This window comes from Quercus suber, unplaced genomic scaffold (assembly GCF_002906115.3).
Source record: "Quercus suber isolate HL8 unplaced genomic scaffold, Cork oak 2.0 scaffold_118, whole genome shotgun sequence".
Lineage (NCBI taxonomy): Eukaryota > Viridiplantae > Streptophyta > Magnoliopsida > Fagales > Fagaceae > Quercus > Quercus suber.
Window position 1 is genome coordinate 628,535 of NW_027069583.1, and position 21,514 is coordinate 650,048.

Here is a 21,514-nt window from a genome sequence, read left to right on the forward strand (position 1 = left end):
TGGTTATTTTTTGCATGATTTTGGAAACAAAGTTGTTTCCTCTTTATAGTTGATGTCTCTAGTCTTTGTAGGCCTTGGAAGACTACATTTGGGTAGCTGAGTGGGCTAGGTTGCTCAACCTTTTTTCTTAGAATCAGCTACCTAGGTGTGAGAAAATAGAGCTTGGTTGAAAATTAGGGACACAGTCACACAGAGCATGGAGTCAAATCTGAGGTGGAAATTTCTGGCATTGGACCTCCTTCATGGGCCCTAGATGCTCTTGGCGTCCCTAGCCTACTTCGCGGCACACATAGGCTGGGCCTATGTAAAATGTCCAATAGGAACTAACCCACACCTGCCAAAACCATTCATACTCAATTCCCCAACCATTCGCATGGGCTTGGGCCATGTAACAGAGTAGAATACATTGACAAAAATACATTAGCCTGACCCGCCAAGCAATTGGGCTTAGTCATTCCGTCGAACCATAAAATTTGTCGCGAAAATGATCGTTAACACCTGTTACTATAAGTAAATGTGGTCTAACCGTGAAAGGTTTTCAGTGTTACTTACTAATCAAGATGATATTAAAAAAGAAGGATTTGCCATGGAAAGATCCCAGTCTTGAATGAGTGGGTTTCCCCTTTTCCTTTACGGATATGACACCACTCTATGTATGAGAATTTTCTTACATATAGAATCACAAGCATTAACCAGAGAAAACTGTTAAGAAAGATCACTTAAAAGGAATGGCTCTTGAGCTTCCTTAACCCACTACCGAATAGTTCGTTTTTTGTGATTGGAAATAGTAAAAAACTCAAATTATAATAAATACAAATTATTAATTTTTACCCAAAAATTAGAAGTGCCTTTGAGCATAGAGAAAATATACAAAGTTTTGGTAATATCAACTCAGCATCTGTTTTAGTATTTCCTACCCAATAAATGAGTGACACTTGTCTCAAAAAATCACATCAGTCTACTCCAATAAATTATTAATTTATTTTCCTAATAGTATAGAAGATTGTGATTAATTTATTAGAGGAGTCTAATGTGGTTTTTTGAAATAAGTGTCACTCATTAATTGAGTAAAAAGTATCAAAATAAATACTAAATTGATATTACCGAAACATGATATACTTTCTCCTGAGCACGCGCGGGCATGCGCAGAGGCTAGTTAGATTATTATTATTTTGGGCAAAAGACCAAGATAGGCAAAACTGCGTCTGCGAGCGTCCTTGAAGACGAAATAAAAGAGCGTGTTGACCAAAAAAAAAAAAAAAAAAAATAGAAAAGCGAACTCTCTATGCGTGCGTTACACCTAATACCGCAGATGATTTCGTGGCGCCACCTAGAATGTAGACGAGAAAAATCTAAAAACACCTCAGCACCCACCGAATATTCCTTTTTTTTTTTATATGAAATATTCCAATTTTATTTCTCAAGAAAGATGGAATACGATGCCGCCCACCCACCCAAGCAAAATATCACATGCACATTTTTAATTTTTGGTCCCAATTCAATTCTAATCACTATACACCCTGCATATTTCTTTTTTCTTTTTTACTATTTTTACACTCCTTTTCCTAATTATTACTAGGAGTCACTTCTCCTTCTCCCTCTCGTACTGTAATATATATATATATATATATATATAAATATATTTGTATATAATAAGCAAATGTACATTTTCCTTTAATAATAAATTAGTCAGCAATTCATGCAGTGCACAAGAAACTTTAATGAAATATTTTTTTAAAAAATTTCTCTTTCTTTTATTTAGTATATAAATATGAATTTTGATATTATGATAGTTATTAATATACATTAATTATAATTTTCTTTGTGTATAAAATAATAAATATAAAATTTGATTATTATAATAGTTATTAATGAGCATTTATTTTGAGTATGTTTTATATGAAGCTACTATAAATATAATTATGATAATTAATATTAGGTTTTTAATAAATAAATAAATAAATAAATAGTTAAATTTTGATACAGTTCTTTATATGCTATATCATAAGTTTTTCAATTAAATTTAAACGTGTATTTGCATCAATTAATGTAGTAACATGGTTAAATTTAATTGTCACTGAAAAAGATAGTTTGACATGCATTGTATTGATTAATGCAATAACATGGTTAAATTCAATTAGAGAATTTAAGTTGTAGCATGTACGAACTTAAAGTTTTTATATCATGTATATGGAGTATATTAAAGTCGAAGAAAATTAGGATAAAAATTATTTTATAATTGTTGTCAAAATTTATGCATCACATGTCCAATTTAATTTTCTTAATTTTAGCGACAAGTGACCTATTCACAATAATCAGCACAAAAGTCACGATGACTATATCACTCACTTAGGTAAGATCACCACATTATCAATACTATGAAATTCTTGTATGTGTAAGTAAAAGTTAAAATCTAGAATATGATTTATGAACATGAGTGCTATAAATGTGAAATAAATAGTGTAGGCATGCATCATTTGTAATACATAGGTGTGCTTAAATTAAATAGTAATAGAGACTACCAATAAAAACAATCGAGAAAGTTTACAACTCTTATTACAATTTTTGTCACAATTATGACATGGTCAGTTGTGAATGATGGAGAAAAAGTGGTAGATTCATGTAAAAGTGATTATCCACCACTCATAGACAGCTACTTTTGTAAGTAATAGCAAAAATAATTAGGTCAAAGAAATAAAGAGAAAAGTAAAGGAAAATGTTAAAGGTACTACAAATTTTTTTACAAAGAGCTTATAAACTGATTGACAATGAATGTGATTTGTGCACTTTAACCATATAATAAACAAATATTTGATTTTTTTATTTGTTTTTTTTAATATCGGTTGACACGTTGGTTTTGTAAGCTTTATATAGTAAAATTTATAATATGTGATCAATTTTACGACATTCCAAAAATAACTTATCATCACACACACTCACGAGCTCACTACAATGTAAAATTAAAATTTTTTTTAATACCAATTTAAGAATGTTGTGTCTTACTTAATTTTATTGAGTAGAGCTAACAATTTTTTTTTTTTTGAGAATTTCAACTTATGACGTATTAACTGAAACTTACAGTAGAACTAACAAATTGTTGTGAATATATATATAAAATTAGTGGGCTTTAATTTTTTTTTTTTTTTTTGCTGTTAAACAAACACAAGCAAAAAAGATAATAAATGAGGTTATAACATAAATGTGGGCTTTAACAACTTATTGCTTGACATTTGTTTGTAAGCTTTTTATAGGAAATGAATAGATCCTATCATTAAAAGGGGTAAAAAAAAAAAAAAAAATTAGGTAGAAAAGAGAGAAGCACTAAGAAATAGGGTTGGCGATATGATGTGAGAGTGTGACCGACCGGGGCATGATGAGCGTGGGCGTTAAGTTGAGAGAATGAGATCCATCCAATACCAATAGAGGTGTAATAGGCTACTATATATAAAAAGGGAAGGTAAGAGGTAGAATATTTACTTGGTTGTCACGGAGCAAAGGCAAAGGCAGAGAAAGAGACAGAGATATTCAGATATATATTTGGGGGAAACGAAACGGCAATTTCGGTTGCACGCATAGAGAGAAAGAGGGAGAAGCTCTGGATTCCACCTCTTCCCGTCCTCGCGACGGTGCTTATGCCGCTTGGCTTTCTCTATCAGGTCCTCTCTCTCTCTCTCTTATCAGATCTGATTCCTGTGCTTTCTGATTTAGGGTTAGGGTTTCGTTTTGTTTTGCTCAATTCGATTCCCTTTTTGTTTGTTTCTTCGAAATTTTTTCGAAGATTTCGTTTGATTGATGAGGATCTGAATCGCGGTATTTTTTTTTTTTTTTGAGGGTTATGAATTGGTTTGGTTTGTAAAATTTGAGATTGCTATCTGCTATTGATTATATATGGCGACGAAATTCGTTGAAGTTGGAATTCTGTTTTGTTTATCACTACGAGGGTTGTTGTTAGATTTTCTCTGTATCATCGCAGGATTGTGAAATTTTGGATCGGGAAATTTAGATATTTCGTGGGTTTTATCAATTAGGGTTAGGGTTAAGATTCGATAAAAGGGTTATGACTTGTGAATTGGTTTGGTTTTAGAATTTGAGATTCTCATCTACTATTGATTATGCGTTTTTATTTGTTGAAGGTGGAATTCTGCTTTGTTTATGTGTTGTGGCTTGAGGGTTGTCGTTTTGTTTTTTAGATTTTATGTGTATCATTGCAGTTTTATTGGAATTGTGGATTCGGGATGCACTGCAGCTTTTTCTTTTTTCTTTTGCGATTAAAATGTTGGATTCAATGTCCCTTTTAAGGGTTATGAATTGGTTTGGTTTTAGAATTTGAGATTCCCATGTACTATTGATTATGCATTATTATTTGTGGCAACAAAATTCGTTGGGTTGAAACTACGAGGAGGGCTGTTAGATTTTTCTGTATTATATTCTATTTTTGATCATGTTTTATTATAGCCCTTAATTCAATCTCGTCAATAATCTTTGTTGTGGTCTTCGATTCAATTTGTGTTTGTTTGATTTCTTCTTGATCACAAATCATAGTTTCATATTATTGTTAATGGCTATATTAGATTCCAGGTTTAATTTATTCATAATGTATAATAGGACAAGAACATTTTTTGTAGGTTAGTGTTCAGGGGTGAATGAAAGATAAGCTTTATTTGCAATTACTTTAATCTGGAACTTATTGAGATTGAATGCTGTAAATTTTTATGACAGGTTCTGCTGGGCTTGGATTTGAAGGATTTTAATTTCTATCGTAAGATATGGAGCAAGTCCGCTTCTGGTCAAATTGCTACCAATACAGGGTGTTTTCGTTCCAGGAAGTTCTTGACTGGAGGTTTCTCATCCTTGGAGTTTTTCTTTTGGTTTCCTTTGTTAATTGCACTTAGCGGTCAGCTCTCAAATGATCATTGCAGAAGGCGTAATGCAAGTTTTTTCTAAGATAGGTGTTGGATCTTTAGTGCGCTTCTATAAGTAAGAGCTCTCTCTCTCTCTCTCTCTCTCTCTCTCTCCCTCTCCCCCCCCCACCCCCCCCCCTCTTCTTTTTCTGGGGTCAAAATCTTGCTTCACCTTCTAACAAATATTTTGTTGTTAGTGCATTGCTGATACAACATCCGGTAAAAAATTTTGGGAAAACGTCTTCCGGGGTACATAATATCTTGCATCTATTCTTGTTATTATATTTTTCTATATTTTAATCCATTTAATAATTCTCCTCTCTAATCTTGTTGCTCCTTTCATTCAACAGGGCTGAAGTCTGCCATTCAAGCTTGGAGGTTGCTTACCATAGTTGATATTAGATAAGCAGTTGTGTTGAGTCTGTGCAGACAGCACAAGTCTTAGTTATTTTATTGTTGCTCCTGATGGGTGCTAAATAGCTGAAGATTTGGCAACACATTCTACTTAGAATATGAGGTAGCTATTAGTAGTTAAGTTTTAAACCCTTGGGAGACCGTGTCTTGTGGGATCCTGCCTGTTGGCTAGGGAAATCAATTCTGGTTGGTTGTTTGATTGTTTTAAATATGTTCTCTAGTACTTGTCCTTTCTTACTGTCCATCCCGTCTTGCTGTCTTGAAGTCGTGGGATTAGCAATAAATAAGGCTCTGCAGCCCGTCCATCATAAAATTTCTGGTGTTTGGCTCTTGGGTGTCATGGCAGAAAATTAATGGTGGATTCAGCTGAACCAGTGAGGCAGTTGTGTATATCTTATAATATTTCCGAAGGATCATCTACTGAAGATAAATGCTATTTTTCTTTAGTGAGTTAGTATACTTTTCTTGAATAAAGAAGGGAGTCGCGTTTGTTCCACAATGATGGAGAGGTGAGTTGTGTTACTGTGGGACTTGCTTTATAGTATTTATTTAATTTGTTATCATGTTGAATCCTTACAGAAGTTTTGGTCTAAATCTAGGTACAAGTTAATCAAGGAAGTGGGAGATGGAACATTCGGATGTGTTTGGCGAGCTATTAACAAGGAGACTGGTGAAGTTGTAAGTGTGTTTTAAAATTCATTTCCTGTCTATGTTGTTCCTCACTTTCCTGTTTCTAATTTTTTGTTCAATTTTAACAGGTTGCAATTAAGAAGATGAAGAAAAAGTATTTCTCGTGGGAGGAGTGCGTAAATTTGAGAGAAGTGAAGGTAATATGATCTTTTATAATCAATGCTCTATTTTGTCGCTGCTACACTGCAAATACATGATGGGTTTCTTGTTATGGCAGTCATTACGGAAAATGAGTCATCCAAATATTGTGAAGCTTAAGGAAGTCATTAGGGAAAATGACATCTTGTATTTCGTGTTTGAGTACATGGTAAATGGCATCTGTCCTTTCTAATTTCTTGCTATAATTGTGACAGCTAATTATTAATTGGTTGTTTACATTTAATTACTTAATGTTGTGCTTCAGGAATGGAACCTATACCAACTCATGAAAGACAGGGAAAAGCTTTTCTCTGAAGCTGAAGTCAGAAATTGGTGTTTTCAAGTTTTTCAAGGTCTTGCTTACATGCATCAGCGTGGATATTTTCATCGTGACCTTAAGCCAGGTAATTGTCTTCCATTGTTATTCATGGCCATCTTGGTGAATTTGATTGATTGAAGAGAAATCAAAGGGTATTCTGAATTTTGTACAAAATGCTCTGTTGAATTTGTTCAAAGAATCATATTCTCATGGAATATATTGCATGGAGAAAAATTGCAATATCTTTATTTATATTATATTGGAAATTATTTGCATTTTATATGCTTAAGCCAATGCATATCAGTTGTTATTGTATCTGCATATTTTATTTTGCCGCTAGATTCTTTTGTTGTAGCATAGAACTGACACCTGCAAACCTCGTTGCAGAAAACTTGTTGGTTACAAAGGACATAATCAAGATTGCTGATTTTGGTCTTGCTCGGGAAATCAATTCGCAACCACCATATACGGAATATGTCTCGACACGTTGGTATGTGTTTTCTTCATCTTCTTTCTAATCTATGAGCCTCTGCTTGTATGATTGGTAGCAAGTTGTTACTGTGGTATTTTGATTTCTAATATGTAAAAATTACAGGTATCGAGCCCCCGAAGTGCTGCTTCAGTCGTACCTGTATAGCTCTAAAGTTGGTTAGTGTTTAGTTCAAATAAACTTGTGGCTCACTTATATAGATGCCAACAGTTTTAATCATATAGTACTTACACATGATTTTTCCATTCTGACCTTTAGATATGTGGGCAATGGGTGCTATAATGGCTGAGTTGTTCACTCTCCGTCCTCTTTTTCCGGGTATTAGGTACGTATATTTCCTTATATGAGAATTGAGTATCTATTTTGTCTGTTGTTTTATTTTACAAGGGGAGGCTTAAATTGCCAACCACTATGCTGATTGATTTGATAATTGGGGTAATGGTGCTGTTTTTTAGATGGACATCATTAGAATCTACTTAATAGCATATAAAATAGTTAGCATACTTCTTTTTGCACTTCTCTTTTTGTCATTTTATGAAGTTGCTAAAAGGTCAAGAATATTTTTGTTGTCTGAATCCTGGTTTGAAGATTGATAATTATTCAGGTAGAGATCTGCTAATTGGATAGTCATTAATTGATAGCTGTCCTTCTGTTCATAATAATTCTTGCAGTGAAGCAGATGAGATATACAAAATATGCAGTGTTATTGGCAGTCCAACTAAGGATTCCTGGGCTGATGGACTTTCTTTGGCAAGGGATATCAACTACCAGTTTCCCCAGGTCAGTTTTGCTTTTCTGGATGTGGTGCATGCATTTTATATGCATGTGTCGAATGAGGTTAGAATCTTGAAATTTTCTGTAGGTAGGTATTAAAAAATATTTGCTTATATGTGCATATTAGGTAGCTCGACTTCATCTAGTGCTTTAGACCTGGCCATGTTAGCTAGATGTGGCAAAACACAGCTAAATTCTTTGTCATCTTGTAATATGGATGGGGAGAGAGGCATTTCTTACTGTGAGGGGAACTGCCAATGTTGGCACTCTATGATCTAAAGGAAGATAAAGTAGTTCAAAAATATATCACCTTTTCAAATTTAATTTCATGTGAACAGCTGAGTCTGATGATACCTATTCCAAAATCTACATGGTTCTGAGTTTTTGACCATTTGTGTTTTCGTCCTCTTCGTACCATGTGACAGCTGAATCTGGTGTTAATTATTTTAAAAATTAAGTAAGTCGAAATGTATGGAAGTTTAATATTGCTTGTAATTTGTAATTTGATACAGTTTTCTGGTGTTCATCTTTCTGTATTGGTTCCATCTGCAAGCAATGATGCGATCAGCCTTATGACAGTGAGTAAAAATTCTGTAAAAAATTGAAGCGTTTTCTTTCTCACACCCTATAGCAAGATGATTATATTATGTTATTTTAATTCTTAAAACATAAGAGAACTCTCTATTTTTCCTTTCTATTTTTATGGACACTTTCTTGTTCTAATTTTTTCTTTTTAAAAAACTAGTCACTTTGTTCTTGGGATCCTTCCAAGAGGCCAACAGCTGCTGTGGCCCTTCAGCATCCTTTCTTCCAGGTTCTGATTAATCTTCATAAATCTGTGTGTTGATCTTTTACTTTGAATTTGAGTTGGATGTAGTAAGTAATGTTCAATAAATTTTAAAGCCGAACTTCATTTGTGTGGCAGAGTTGCTTTTATGTTCCACCATCCCTGCGTTCCAGGGTTGCAGTTGCTAGAACACCTCCCTCTGGTTTGTCTTCTTCTTACTTAAAGTTCCTTAATATTAAGTTCACCAATTTCTGGATTGCTTTACCTGTAATATACATGAACCTAACTAGATTGCATAATTGCAGCCAGAACAAGGGGAGCATTGGAACAACAATCTGCTAGGAGACATTCTGGGGCTTTAACTACTTCAAAGTTAACCAGCAATTATCCTTCTCCTAAGTTACATGCTTCCTTAAGCACAGGTGGTAGCTATAATAAATTTGGCATTTTGAATTGTCTTTCTGACTTCTATAACTAATATTGTCTTTCAAGGTATGATCTGTGGCTAGTTGTCTTGTTTAAGATGAGCTCATGATCTCTTTATATTAGGATATGCACTCTGGGATATAGATTCAGATTTCTAGGGTTGGATAAAATATGCACCACATAGTTTGCTAAGTACTCAAAGTAAAAAAACTATTACAAGGATATATAAGCCCTATTCAGAAAAAAAGACATTGTACATAGCATGACTATGTAAGGTGAAAAACTTGACTCTGGAATGCATGAACAATGCAACTGGAAGACCTCCTAGATGATTGCATGAACTTGCAAGGAAGTTGCTGGTCTCTGCTACAGTAAACTAGGGTCATTGAATGTGCTACATCTAGACTTGAATCCTCTTACCTAATTTTAATTTATAAACATATGGGCACTATGCATGACATTGTATACTGTCAAATCTGATAAGGCAGATGTTATAGGTAAATAACAGACAGTATGGTTATCTCAGTGTGCTGTTGCAAGTCATGTGTGAGACCAGAGAAACTGAAATAAGTGCTGCACAGAGATGAATCTAGTGATTAGAATGTCTCATTAATGATCCAATCCATATTGGTAGGCTTTTGGTTTACACTTTTATTATCAAGTTGAGCCTAATATGCCCACTTTCATGAAGAACCACGATTGAACTGTGTCGAAAATCATGGTTTGTGCAATGCTTTTTCTTCTTATAGTTCAAGAACATACAAGGTTCCATTATCTGTTGGAATATGTTTTTAGGGTTTTGGCGTATGCTTTTATTATCAAGTTGAGCTTAATATGCCCACACTTTCACGAACCACGATTGTACTTTGTCAAAAATCATGGTTTGTACATTGCCTGTTCTTATAGTTGAAGAACATACAAGGTTCCATTATCTGTTGGAATATGTTTTTCTTTTAAAATAAGATGTGGTATGCTATATTCTCATCCTATACTAAATGTTCTTACAGGTGTGCAACGCAAGCTGGATTTGGTTGACCAGGTAAGATGCTGAACAAATTCTCTGTATACTTAGTAGTTTTTGCGCTTTTCTTTGATTGCTAAATTAGCATTTGTTATTATTATTATTATTATTTTTTTTTAGCTTTTTGTAAGATTAGGTCAAACATGTGTTTAGGTTGGTCTTTTTTCTATTCTGTTTTTTGCCTGCGAACCCTTTTTCTTTTTGGGAAGAACCAGTTTGTGCCCAGACTGTTTGGCATTGTCCTGCAGAGCTTCTCCCTCTCATGACTGTTTTAATTTTAATGATTCTCATGAAAGTTGATTGTGCACCAATCTGTCTACAACAATGATTTTCTTGGAAGTCAAATACTAAGTTAATGAATGAGATGTTTGATGATTATGATTTATAGGAAAAATATTGTGCTAAGACTAATAAAAGAGAATAAAAAAGTTCATTGTGTTAAGAGTTAGCCATTAGTTGCAGTTAATACTGCGTTGCTTCATATGATATAAGAACCCTGGCTACGTGATGGAGAAAAAAATGTAATGGATGTTACTGATAAACTAATATTAGATCATTCATAAACAATCAAGATATTGTCATCTATCATTTTCATTTTTCATGAATTTGGTTTTTGCCTCCATCCTTCATTTCTGTACATTAAAACAAGTTATAGTTTTGGCAATGCTTTCTGTTTGTTAAAACGTGTTTTAGCAGTGTGCCAACTCCTATGTTTTTGTTGTGAAGGACACGAGTAAGAATGATAAATCTCTAAAGAGCTCTGTTAAACAACCAAGATATCGGCCACCAGGAAAGAACAGCCCAAGTAAGTTTAAGCTGAAATGCATCTTATGTTGCTTTCTTATATTCTTTTCATTTTTTTCGATTTTAAAACTTATTCCTACAAATTAAAAGTGAGTTTTATACGACATGGTACATTTTAATTCTCCAGAATTAATGTATAGGCCTATATGTTTGACTGTATGCCTATTGGCTTGCAGCCTCCACTAACAAGGGAAGGACTGGTCGGGGAGTTTTGGAGGCAACTGAGAAGTTAGCAAACATGAGCCTTGGTTCTCGGAGGCAGTCTGTTGGGCAGCCACGTCACTCTCCCATGAAGACTGGAGTCCAGTGCCCTCCTATGAAGGCTGGAGTCCAGTGGAATTCTGGATCCGGTGACATGTTTCTCAGGCATGCCCAGGACATTCAGCATGGCAGAACATATTCGAGGAAAGTCGTGGGTTGAATAAAACGCTCACTGATGGCATATATATACATATATATATATATATATGGAATGTGCTAGTACCTGCTATATCGGTGGTTTTGTGCCTACTTTTGTTTTGTTAAGACAAACATACGTACCAAGTCCTCTGTCACTTATATTTGTCCTAAGATACCGTCCGCTGTGCTTGTTGACATAAACTTATTTAGTTGGAAATGTTTGTTGCTTGTTAAGTTTTGCTCAGTTTTTCTTGTGCTTTTGATGTGCTTTAAATGTTCATTGGTGTAGACGACGTTGCAGCAGCCGGTTATGGTTGGCACAACAGATTTGGATTGGTGCAGTAGGGTGACGGGTTTTGGCCATCCTAGTTGAATCGTTCCACCATGCAATGCTGTGAGATGTAAAAGTTAGGGAAAAAGACAAATCCTCTTACCATTCTAACCTTTTACTTTTTTACCATCTTTGACTTACGCGTCTCACAAAAAGTGATAATTGCATGGTGAACTATATCTAAATTTAGACAGATTCAATTTAAATGATGCCAAATGCCAAAAATGCTTATAAAGTTAAATTACAAATTATAGCCCCTAATTTTGTTTAAAATTCAACTTAACACTCTACCTTTAATATCTAATTTTGTTTAAAATAATGCCAAAATAGTAATAAAGTTAAATTACAAATTATAGCCTCTAATTCTGTTTAAAATTCAATTAACACTGTAACTTTAATTTCATTCAATTAGTTCTACAATGTCATTTTGTTATTCTAAGAACCATTGATCTAATTTCGTAGACTAAGTTATAAGGTGATAGGATGTTAAACACGCACCTTATCGGTAAAATGGTTTTCCAGACTATGGCAGCTGATGGACATGTCATTCCATACAATGCAAGCATTAAGTCTTGTCATTCATCATAGAACATGGATCAAAATAGAAATTTGAAATTTTAATCAGGAGTTAAAAAGACGAGTATATGAACTTATGACCTTGTGACTCTATGCATTGATCGGAAATTATGAATTCTAGAGAAATTACAAAGGAGCATGTTTTGACATGGACTTGATAAAGATTATGGATCTAATATATGAACATGGCAAAGAAATAAAAATTAAGAACATGTTATAACATGCATGAGAACTTAAGAACATGGCAAAGAGCAAACATAGTTTTACATGATTTTCCTATGAACATTTGAAGAACATCCATGCATCATAACATTTACATCTTGGCTAGAATGGAAACATCGTAATAAAACATGTTAATTTAAGCATGGAAACATCATGATAATTCTAAAAACACATTCAATAAAACAATATAATAACATAAAAATGCTAAATTATATCTGCATAAAAATTAAACAAAAAATTAAAGTGGAAAGAGTTCACTAAATTTCTTGAGGGGAGGCATTGAAGGAATTACTTGTACTCTCAAGACTAGAAAGATTGGGTTCATGATGACCATTCTTTGCTTCCTCTAGAGCTCTAGGGGAATGGGGTCCCTTGAATGGAGAGTCCTCTCCTCAATTTAGAGTAGTGGGAGAAGTCTTTAGAAATGGTGGATTTCCTACAGATGATTGGCTTAGGGTTGGCAAAATTTTGATTCGAAAAGATGGTGAAAGTGAGAGGGAAAAGCTGACAATTTGAATCTTGAGAGTCCAAGTGAGTTGATCTACTCTAGGATTTGTCCCACTATTTCTCGATCGACAAATAGGGGACTAGTCCAAGTACTGATCAACACTTGAGCCTAGTTTTAGCTTACATTTTTCAAATTTTGAACTTCCAACAATCCTTTGAGTAGGAAACTAGCGGTTGCTCATGAAAGATTTCAATTTTTTGCTAATTTCCCGTTAGAATATCATTATTTTGATATTCATAAGTCTATTATTTTTTAATATTCTTCTTTAAACAAGATAATTTCAAAAATTATCAATATCTAATATTCCAACACAACCGATTCATGCTTTCTCACGATTATTTTAAATCCAAATTAGTAAGGTCATGATACGTCATTAATTTAAATTAGTTCCCCAATGGACCAATTTAAATTGATCGTTCACAATCACAAGTGATTAGATCTAAATCATGCAGGCGCATTCTAACCATTGAGTTTTGATTTTGCCATATCTTTTGTTTCAAAGGTCTAATTGGGCCCATGACATATTGTTTTGATTATTAAAATTTCAAGATTTTATTTAAGTGAAATATATAAAAAGCTAGTAGTCAAAATTATGATTTTGCCCTAGGGATGTAAAATCATTTTGCCCGTGAAGGTTATAAATGGGGTGTCTACACTTGTGAAGCAAAATTCTTGGTTTTGCCCTTGAAAAATCCAAAAAAGATTTTAAGTTAATTAGAAACTTAAAATTAACAATGTGATCAAAATTATTGGCACCCAACAATAATTTTATGAAAACTATAAACTAATAAGCATTAAAATAACAGCCATGCATAAACTCTAAACATTAATCTCACAAATATAAACTATCCAAATCTCGAATACACCTCAAGCGCTTTCAAACTAACAAATTCTTTAACAAGGAAAAACTTTGTCAATTCTTACATTCACCAAAGTTACACCACTTCTATACATACGGCCAGCCATACCTTATCAATGTGGGACCACCACTTTTAATATGATTAATGCACCTATTTATTTTTCTTCTATCCGGTCGATGTGTGATTTTAAAACTAATAAGAAAATCTCTAAATTATTTCCATATGAGTTATACTAAACAATTCATAGTTTAGAATTATTCATATAACGAGAGTTGAAGGTACAAACACAAGTGTAAAGCACAACAATATGTTCTAAAATCCATCTTAAAATTGGGATAATCGTAATCCCAATGTTCTAGCGTCATAATTAGAATAGCTTGATGATTTAATACAACCCATCAAAGGTGCATAGAGTTATGGTGTAGTCGAGCTTTAGAAAAATAGGTCACCAACTTTTATTTCTTGAACTTCAACATTCAAGTCAGTTAAGATTGTTGTTGCATCCTCCCATTCTCAATGTTCATTTTTGTGAGAAGAATCTCCCGAGGAAGAAGATGATACTTAATGCCAAGTGTCTCAAAGATCTTCTTCAACTCCAATAAAAGCTCTGTAATCCGATAGTTTCGTTCACCATAGTTTTGATGGTTGATGGTGTGTTGGACGCATAAACACATTTTTAATTTGTGCACATTCTCTATTTCTTTCACTGTTACAGTGTGTTTTGGATTCCAATACTTTGGCTTGCTCTCGATGTATCTACATTCACAAGAGTATAACACTTTTTAATACAAATGAAAGCAAGTTGGTACTAATAAATAAAAGGAGTAACTTACACTTGTATGGCCTTCTTAAGTGCAATGATAATCTCCATTGATGTTGAGAGATCAATGCTAAAATCAATGCAATCACTCATCTCTGGACTTCTGTAAAAGTTACTTATCGGCTTTGTGAGCAAAAGTGAGTTAGGGTAGTAGATTTTCTCATTATCATATCGAAGAAAAACAGTTGTTAAAATGTTCATCTCTTCCACAATCATCTGTCCCCAATATATAAATGTAAGCACAAGTAATATATATGAACACTGACACACACAAGCAAAGCAAATTTTTTAAATATAAGTGTAATAAGAAATTGTGGAGTTAGAAGATAGTGTACGTGTATATACCATGTTGTTTTTAGGTGAACTTACCTGAACACCATCGATGACACAACGATCTCCTATATCAAAAGGATGCATAATGAAGACGAAGATGATAGATTCAAAAATAGTCTTGCAGGTATTATGGAATGCGACACTGAAGAGAACTAGCTGGGTTATTACGAAAAAGATTATTTTGGTTGTCGCCAACTCCATCACTAGTAGGGACACCACAATAATTATCACAATAACAACTGAGCTTGCTAACTTATGAAGTTGTTGTACTGCTGTCTTGGTATCATTCAATGAATGTGCTAGAGATTTTCGTTCAAAGTAAGCTCGAACCTAGTAGTGATTGCAAAGTCATTAGAAATAACAAATTTGAAATTCATTATCAATAATATACTTTCAAATACCGTTTAATCAAACGAGTCCAACAGGTAATAAGTATGTACGTAAAATGTTATCACTTTAATTTGCATAATTTGATATTGGTTGAGTGTTTCAATTCCTTGATATATACCAAAAAAGGCACAGTATGTAGAGGTTGAGAGCCTATTAGAGTACGTGCTAGAAGCGTCATTGGAATTTACAGAGTTTGATTACGTATGAACTTAATTCTATTAACCTTATGTTAGTTAATATATTTTGCCAAGAGGCACATAATCAAATTCCATCAATTTCTCACTAACAAATTCTTTAAAATGATCATATTGAAACTTTACATAAACTATGGATATAAAACTTACCACCCAATTTTTAAATGAAGACTTGGAAATCCTTCCGGTCTCAAGCGATCCCTCAAAGAGTGGAAAAATTGTATGAATCTCAACTCTCTTTAAAAATCTCATTAGATCATCCTCTTCAATATACCTGCAACAGTCATGATTTGACATATTATGAATCACCATGTGCTGGGAATTGTGTGTAGTAAAACTCATTAATATTTTCATAAATTGTCAACAATTTATTTTGAATTTATAAGATATAAACAAGAGTGTAACAATAGATATTATTGTATATGAAAATTGATTTTAAATTTAAATGCTTAATCATGCATACATGAAAGCTACTCAATCTTGCTAACAATGGTTTCTATTTTTTTTTTTTCTCTTGAATAGTGGTTTCCATAATTAGTGGTATGTGGCAAGCACTCAAAGCTTTCAATTGAAGTCAAAGATAAGATGTTATGATTCTAGCAAGTAAGAGTTGTGTTGGTGCCACAACTTGTGTCATAATTCACCAACGTGGCGAGTTGTGAGTGGTGGAGGGGTGTCCTCACATGGACCCACCATTGCCCCTCCATCACTCACAACTCACCACGTGGGCAAATTGTGACACAAGTTGTGGTACAAATTGTGGCACTAGCATAATTTCTTTTGATTTAAAAAAAAACCCCATGATTTTCAACACCAACATGTCAATCTCACTCATTTGACTTAACTGCTTATCAAATTTTGAATCGGTTGATGAAGCTACTCTCGTAGTACCAACAATTATTCTACCTTAAGGTAACAAAGGGACATTCACCAATATTTACCTTTTCAAATTCTCAAACCTTCATCGATTTATTTATATTATATATTGAGAATCAACATACCTAGCTAAAGATAAATTTTTTCTTCAAATTTGTGTAAAGAATGTCAATCAAAGTCTAAACAAAACAATCAGAACTCGGATTATCCAAAATGACATGAATCTGAGGATGGGTGGACTTGCATAGGGTTGTCGGACTTTTATTAGCTTTAATATTTGGTCTGATCATTATTGACACTTAAGATTTAAGACAATAAAACAATAATATATACTCTTTTGTATAGTCAGAATATAGAAATCAGACCAAAATCTCTGAGAGCTAGTTTTCCATCCTAGTTGATTCGTGATTTTAGCCATTTATCTTTGTCTTTTTGTGTCATAAGAATTAATATATGAGTCCATATTTATTGGAAACTCACAATCACACAGATATATACAAGGTTATATTCCTCCACTCTGCATATAGAGATATTATATATATATATATATATATATATATATTCCTTTTGTCGTGGGATACTAGTCACTGTGCTGTGAATGGTGGTCCTGCATTAAAAATTAGTGGATGCTTGGGGGTCGATCATGATCATGGTACTCAAAATCAAAAATGAAGCTAAACTGACCAGTGGATACTTTACAGTCACTGAACTTTAATTAGTGGGATAAACCGTACAAGAGCAGAACCCTGCAGATGAGTGCAAGCGAGGATATACTAAACCTTTTGAAACAAGAACTCTAGTGCTACATGGACCACTCTTGTATTGTGGTGGGAAAAAAAGTCCAACTCTTTGTGACATGCTTGGATTTTGTGGCCTATTCCACTTATTCTTCCTTCTTGGGGTTCAATAACCACGTTTGTGGTGATAGTTACTACCGTATATACGGAAAACACAGTACATTCAAAACACTCGATGTCATATCAGCTAACGTCTATTTTGAAATCGTCAAAATATGATTTTAGTTAAAATTGTAAAATTATACTTTCAAAACATGATTTCATATTAATTATAACTAAAATTGTGTTAATTTCAAGAATTAATTATTTGTTTATATACAGATATTTTTTAAATAACAATTTTTTTGGGTGTAATACTGCTTTAATTAACTTTTAACAAAACACAATTAGCATAAAAACCAAATAAAATAGTTTCAAATGGACAATGAAATCAAGCTCACCGATCGTGAACTTGAGGTTTGCTTGACGAAATGTTTGTATTAAAATTTCAGCGTGATGTTAAGCTTAAGCCCCAAAGAATAAGAGGGTTTAAAAAAAAAAAAATAATGATCAAGAAATTTAAACTATTCTGTATAGGAATTTGAGCACTATATATGCAACATCGCACTCATATTGTGTGGGTTCCCTCACTCATGAGCCCACACAATATGATCAGTGTGATATCATGTCAAGAACTAATTTGACAAGCAATGAATAATAAATAATTAACATTAATATACTATTTTCTTTTTGAGAAAAATGTTGATATACTATAATTTGTCACTACTGAGTAAAGTGTTATTAATATTTGCACTATTTCTTGAAAATCTAGTTAAATTGTAATTGAGATTTCTTGTAATTAATCATTTATATATATATATATATAGATTAAACCTATTTAGTATACATCCTATGTGATATTAAATACACACCCGCATGACATTCAAAGTTCAGATTCTCGCATTCCAGAATGTTTCAATATTCTTGCATTCCAGACAATTTGTGTAATTTCAATTGAAAAACAATACTAAGATAGGAAAGAAAAAACTGCTTGAATGATATGGGTTCAAGAAGCATGAGTTTGACTTGCATTAACAATTCCATTCTTACATACTCTTATTTTTAGTTTTTACAATCCAATTTATAAACTCAAATTTCACGATTCCAGTTCCATCACAATTGTAAACTTGTGTCTGATTTTTTAAGCCAACATGTGAAGATCAATGTTTGTGAATTAAAAAAGTTATAACAAGAGGCTTACAAAGCTGGCTATATATAGTTCCCTATTCTTTTTTATTAGGGTGAAATATAAAAATCACTCCTGAAATTTGGGATATTGTCAAGCAATATCAAAACTTTTCAAAAATTTTCAATTTTCCCTACTTCATAAAAAGAACCCTTAATATTGTTTGTATTCTTTTTTCCCCAAAACAAATTTCTGGTCAAATTAATTGCCAAAATGAAATCTCATAATGACTGCATTCTGGCAATAATTGTACGAGAGAGTTTAAATAACAAATGGTAGATAGATGATAAATAGAGATAGAGAATGAAGTAGAAGACTTAAAGGAATTGAAGAACTTTCAAACGGTGTTAAGTGTTCATTGTACTTATAGGTCAATTTAAAAAAAATTCTTGGTTGTGTGTGTATGGCATGAGCCCAACCTCAAGAGTGACTATTGTATTTTACCCTTCTTCTTATTACTAAAACTTGGGATGAAACATTTGCAAACTATCTGTTGTTGTTGGATAAAATAATTATAGATGTAATTAAATAAAACATTTGATGAAGTGATATCTATCATAAGGTTTTTTATTTTTATTTTCTTAACTAAGTGAAACAAACTACCTGCTATCTTAAATTTCAAACATAATTTTGATTATTCTCACAGATTTGAATTGCAAGTCAAATTAAGGCTAAATTAAAACTCCAAAAAATTCTGCTAAGAATTTTAAAATTGATATAATTAAGTTTATTAATCATATGGCTCTTACCTCTTATTTTGTTAAGCAATATAAAAAAATCGAATATACTAGCTGCATATATGCATGCAAATTTATAGTCATAATAGAGATCATGAAAAAGTAACCCTAACAAGAAAGAAAACAATAAACCCAATTATAAACTAATTATAGTTGTCATGCAAGTATTAAGACTAATTAGAGAGAGGAGGAGAGAGAATAATTACTTGGCACCCGGTTTGGCTACGTTCTTGAAAATCCTTTGAGCACAATTCCTTTGAGCACAATTCCTAGCCTCCCACTCGCTGTTAATCTCAGCCTCAGCCTTGCCAAAGTCATCAACAGTCTTTGAAATTGTAGATAATCTAGTGTACCTCACATAGTTAATAAGCCTCTTCACACTCCATGTGGAAGCTCTCTTTTGCATGTTCAGCTTCCTCAGTTTCTCCATATCAATTTTCCTAGACCCCAACTTCTTCAACTTGTACATGTTACGATGGACTTGATTGATCTCTTCATGCTCATCGTCCATCAAAGGAGGACCCGAAAGTGTTTCCAGTATGTAATGGTGGAAAACACTATCTTTCATCCTGTCAAAGTAGGTTGTGACATGAAATGATGAGGCCAGAATTTTGACCAAGATAATCTTGAGAAGCCAAATAGTTGCGCCTAATAGTACGGCCACCAATGCCTGGAAAAACTTTTTCAGTATTCTATTTTCCTTCTGGACTTTATCGTTAAACATTAAAGTCCATGCAAGCAAAACAAGGCCTAACCAGACACAGTTTTGGACACACTTTCTAAGTCCATAAACGAAGTATAGCACTCTTTCTTTGAGCATGAAGTTCCTCTCGATTAAGAACACTGCAAAACCCATCACCCAACCTGAAACCAAGCGGCCACTGAAGGTAACCATTACCATTATGCACCACTTCCAGACTTCCCAACCCCATAGAAGTTCGTTTTTCAAGGAAGTAACTGTGAGGGAACACATTAAGCAAGCCATTATGATGATAAATAAAACCCATTCCACAATGAGTCTCCATTGGACTTTTCGGGTCTTCTTCATTTTGTACCTATCTGATTTTCTTGTTTCTCCATCATCTTCCTCAACTTTTTCGCTCCATTCATCATCATCATCATTGTCTGTGGATGAATTGTCATCTTCAAACTTATGGGGTTCAATGACCCAAGATTCAGTTGCGATTGTTTTTCTGTACGCGGGTGGATTGTTGAATTCTGCCAATCTAGACTTTGGTTTGGAGAAGCTAAGACGGCGTAGGGATTTCTGGTTTTGAGTCTTTTCTTCTGGTGCAAACTGGTCCTTATTGAGCTCAGCAGCCACAGATGGAGCTCTAGGATTTTGTTGGTCTAGGACGAGAACAACTTCATCATGTGAGTTTGCTCCTTCAATTTCTGCTGGCTTCATCTCTGTGCCTAGCTTTTAGTCTTGCTCTTCTCGATGAAGTTGTTTGCCTATGCTATAAAGTACTTCTTAGTCAGTGCACTTAGAAAATGATTCCCAAGTTGTTTGCCTATGCCATAACAAGTAACAACGGTGACTTCTAAGATTAGTTTAATTGATTTTTTTAATGATTTCAAATAAAATATTCGGTTTAGATCCTCAAATTAAAATTAAAATTTTTTATTATAAAAAAAAACTAACATTTTAAAGAAATGACAATCATTCTAAAAAAATCCTTACACGAATAAATCTTTGCTATTCTAATGGATTACCTTTTTATTTTTTGGACTGAAGTACCATTACTCGCCTTTTGGACTAACTTATTTTTGCTTCATTTTTAATAGTCTTTTTATTATTATTATTATTATCTTTTATCTGAATTTGGAGAATTTTTTTTTTCTATTTTATCTATCAATTTTTTAAAATACTTTCCAACAAACTTTATACATACCCTTTTACTATCTCATTTAAATATTAATTTTTTATTCTTAAATAAACATTAGCGAATATTTAATTAAGTTGTTTCACATTTTATTTTCTTGAAATCAAGTGACTCTCTAGGCATGTAGAGCCACGATAACTCCTTTGAAAAAAAAAACCTAAAGAAGGACTCTTTTGGAACCCAATTTTGTAAGCTCATTCTCTAAAATGTTGAGAAAATTGACTTTAAAGAGCCTATTAGAGATGCTTTAATATTCCTATTTTTTCTTTTTGATTAATTGATGAAATATATCTTTTGCTCTTCAAATTATTATTATTATTATTGAGAAACAACCTTCAAATTCAAATTACTCGATTCAAGAAACAAAGTTCAATTTAAGAACAAAATAAGTCTTCACCATTTCTGTAAAGTTTATCACAAAAGTGTAAGGAGGATTATTTTTTATTTATATCTAAAGCGAGGTTGGTATGTATATCCATTATTTTTCCCTTGCAGATGGCTGTGGACCTTTGGTGTCTTTGTAGGAATTAAAAAGGTGATGGCAATTGAAAATTGCAAAAGGGGAATTTTTTAAACCACGTTTTCAGAATCATTTT

General features: G+C 33.1%; 2 protein-coding genes across 2 annotated transcripts; one reads left to right on the forward strand and one right to left on the reverse strand.

Annotated features, from left to right (window-relative positions):
- The first annotated feature begins 3,398 nt into the window (after positions 1–3,398).
- LOC112020153 (cyclin-dependent kinase F-4) lies at positions 3,399–11,397 on the forward strand. Its single transcript, XM_024052709.2, has 19 exons — positions 3,399–3,656; positions 4,720–4,977; positions 5,099–5,150; positions 5,252–5,824; positions 5,915–5,993; positions 6,074–6,142; positions 6,223–6,312; positions 6,409–6,547; positions 6,850–6,952; positions 7,058–7,110; positions 7,211–7,277; positions 7,624–7,732; positions 8,239–8,304; positions 8,472–8,540; positions 8,652–8,715; positions 8,819–8,935; positions 9,947–9,978; positions 10,687–10,765; positions 10,941–11,397. The coding sequence occupies exons 4-19, from the start codon at positions 5,814–5,816 to the stop codon at positions 11,183–11,185; spliced, it is 1,392 nt and encodes a 463-aa protein (XP_023908477.1). The 5' UTR covers positions 3,399–3,656; positions 4,720–4,977; positions 5,099–5,150; positions 5,252–5,813; the 3' UTR covers positions 11,186–11,397.
- Positions 11,398–13,583: 2,186 nt separating this feature from the next.
- Positions 13,584–20,459, reverse strand: LOC112020109 (mechanosensitive ion channel protein 10). Its single transcript, XM_024052672.2, has 5 exons — positions 19,239–20,459; positions 15,548–15,671; positions 14,850–15,143; positions 14,494–14,696; positions 13,584–14,416 (listed from the first exon to the last, which is right to left on the reverse strand). The coding sequence occupies exons 1-5, from the start codon at positions 20,438–20,440 to the stop codon at positions 14,146–14,148; spliced, it is 2,094 nt and encodes a 697-aa protein (XP_023908440.2). The 5' UTR covers positions 20,441–20,459; the 3' UTR covers positions 13,584–14,145.
- Between the last annotated feature and the right edge of the window lie 1,055 nt (positions 20,460–21,514).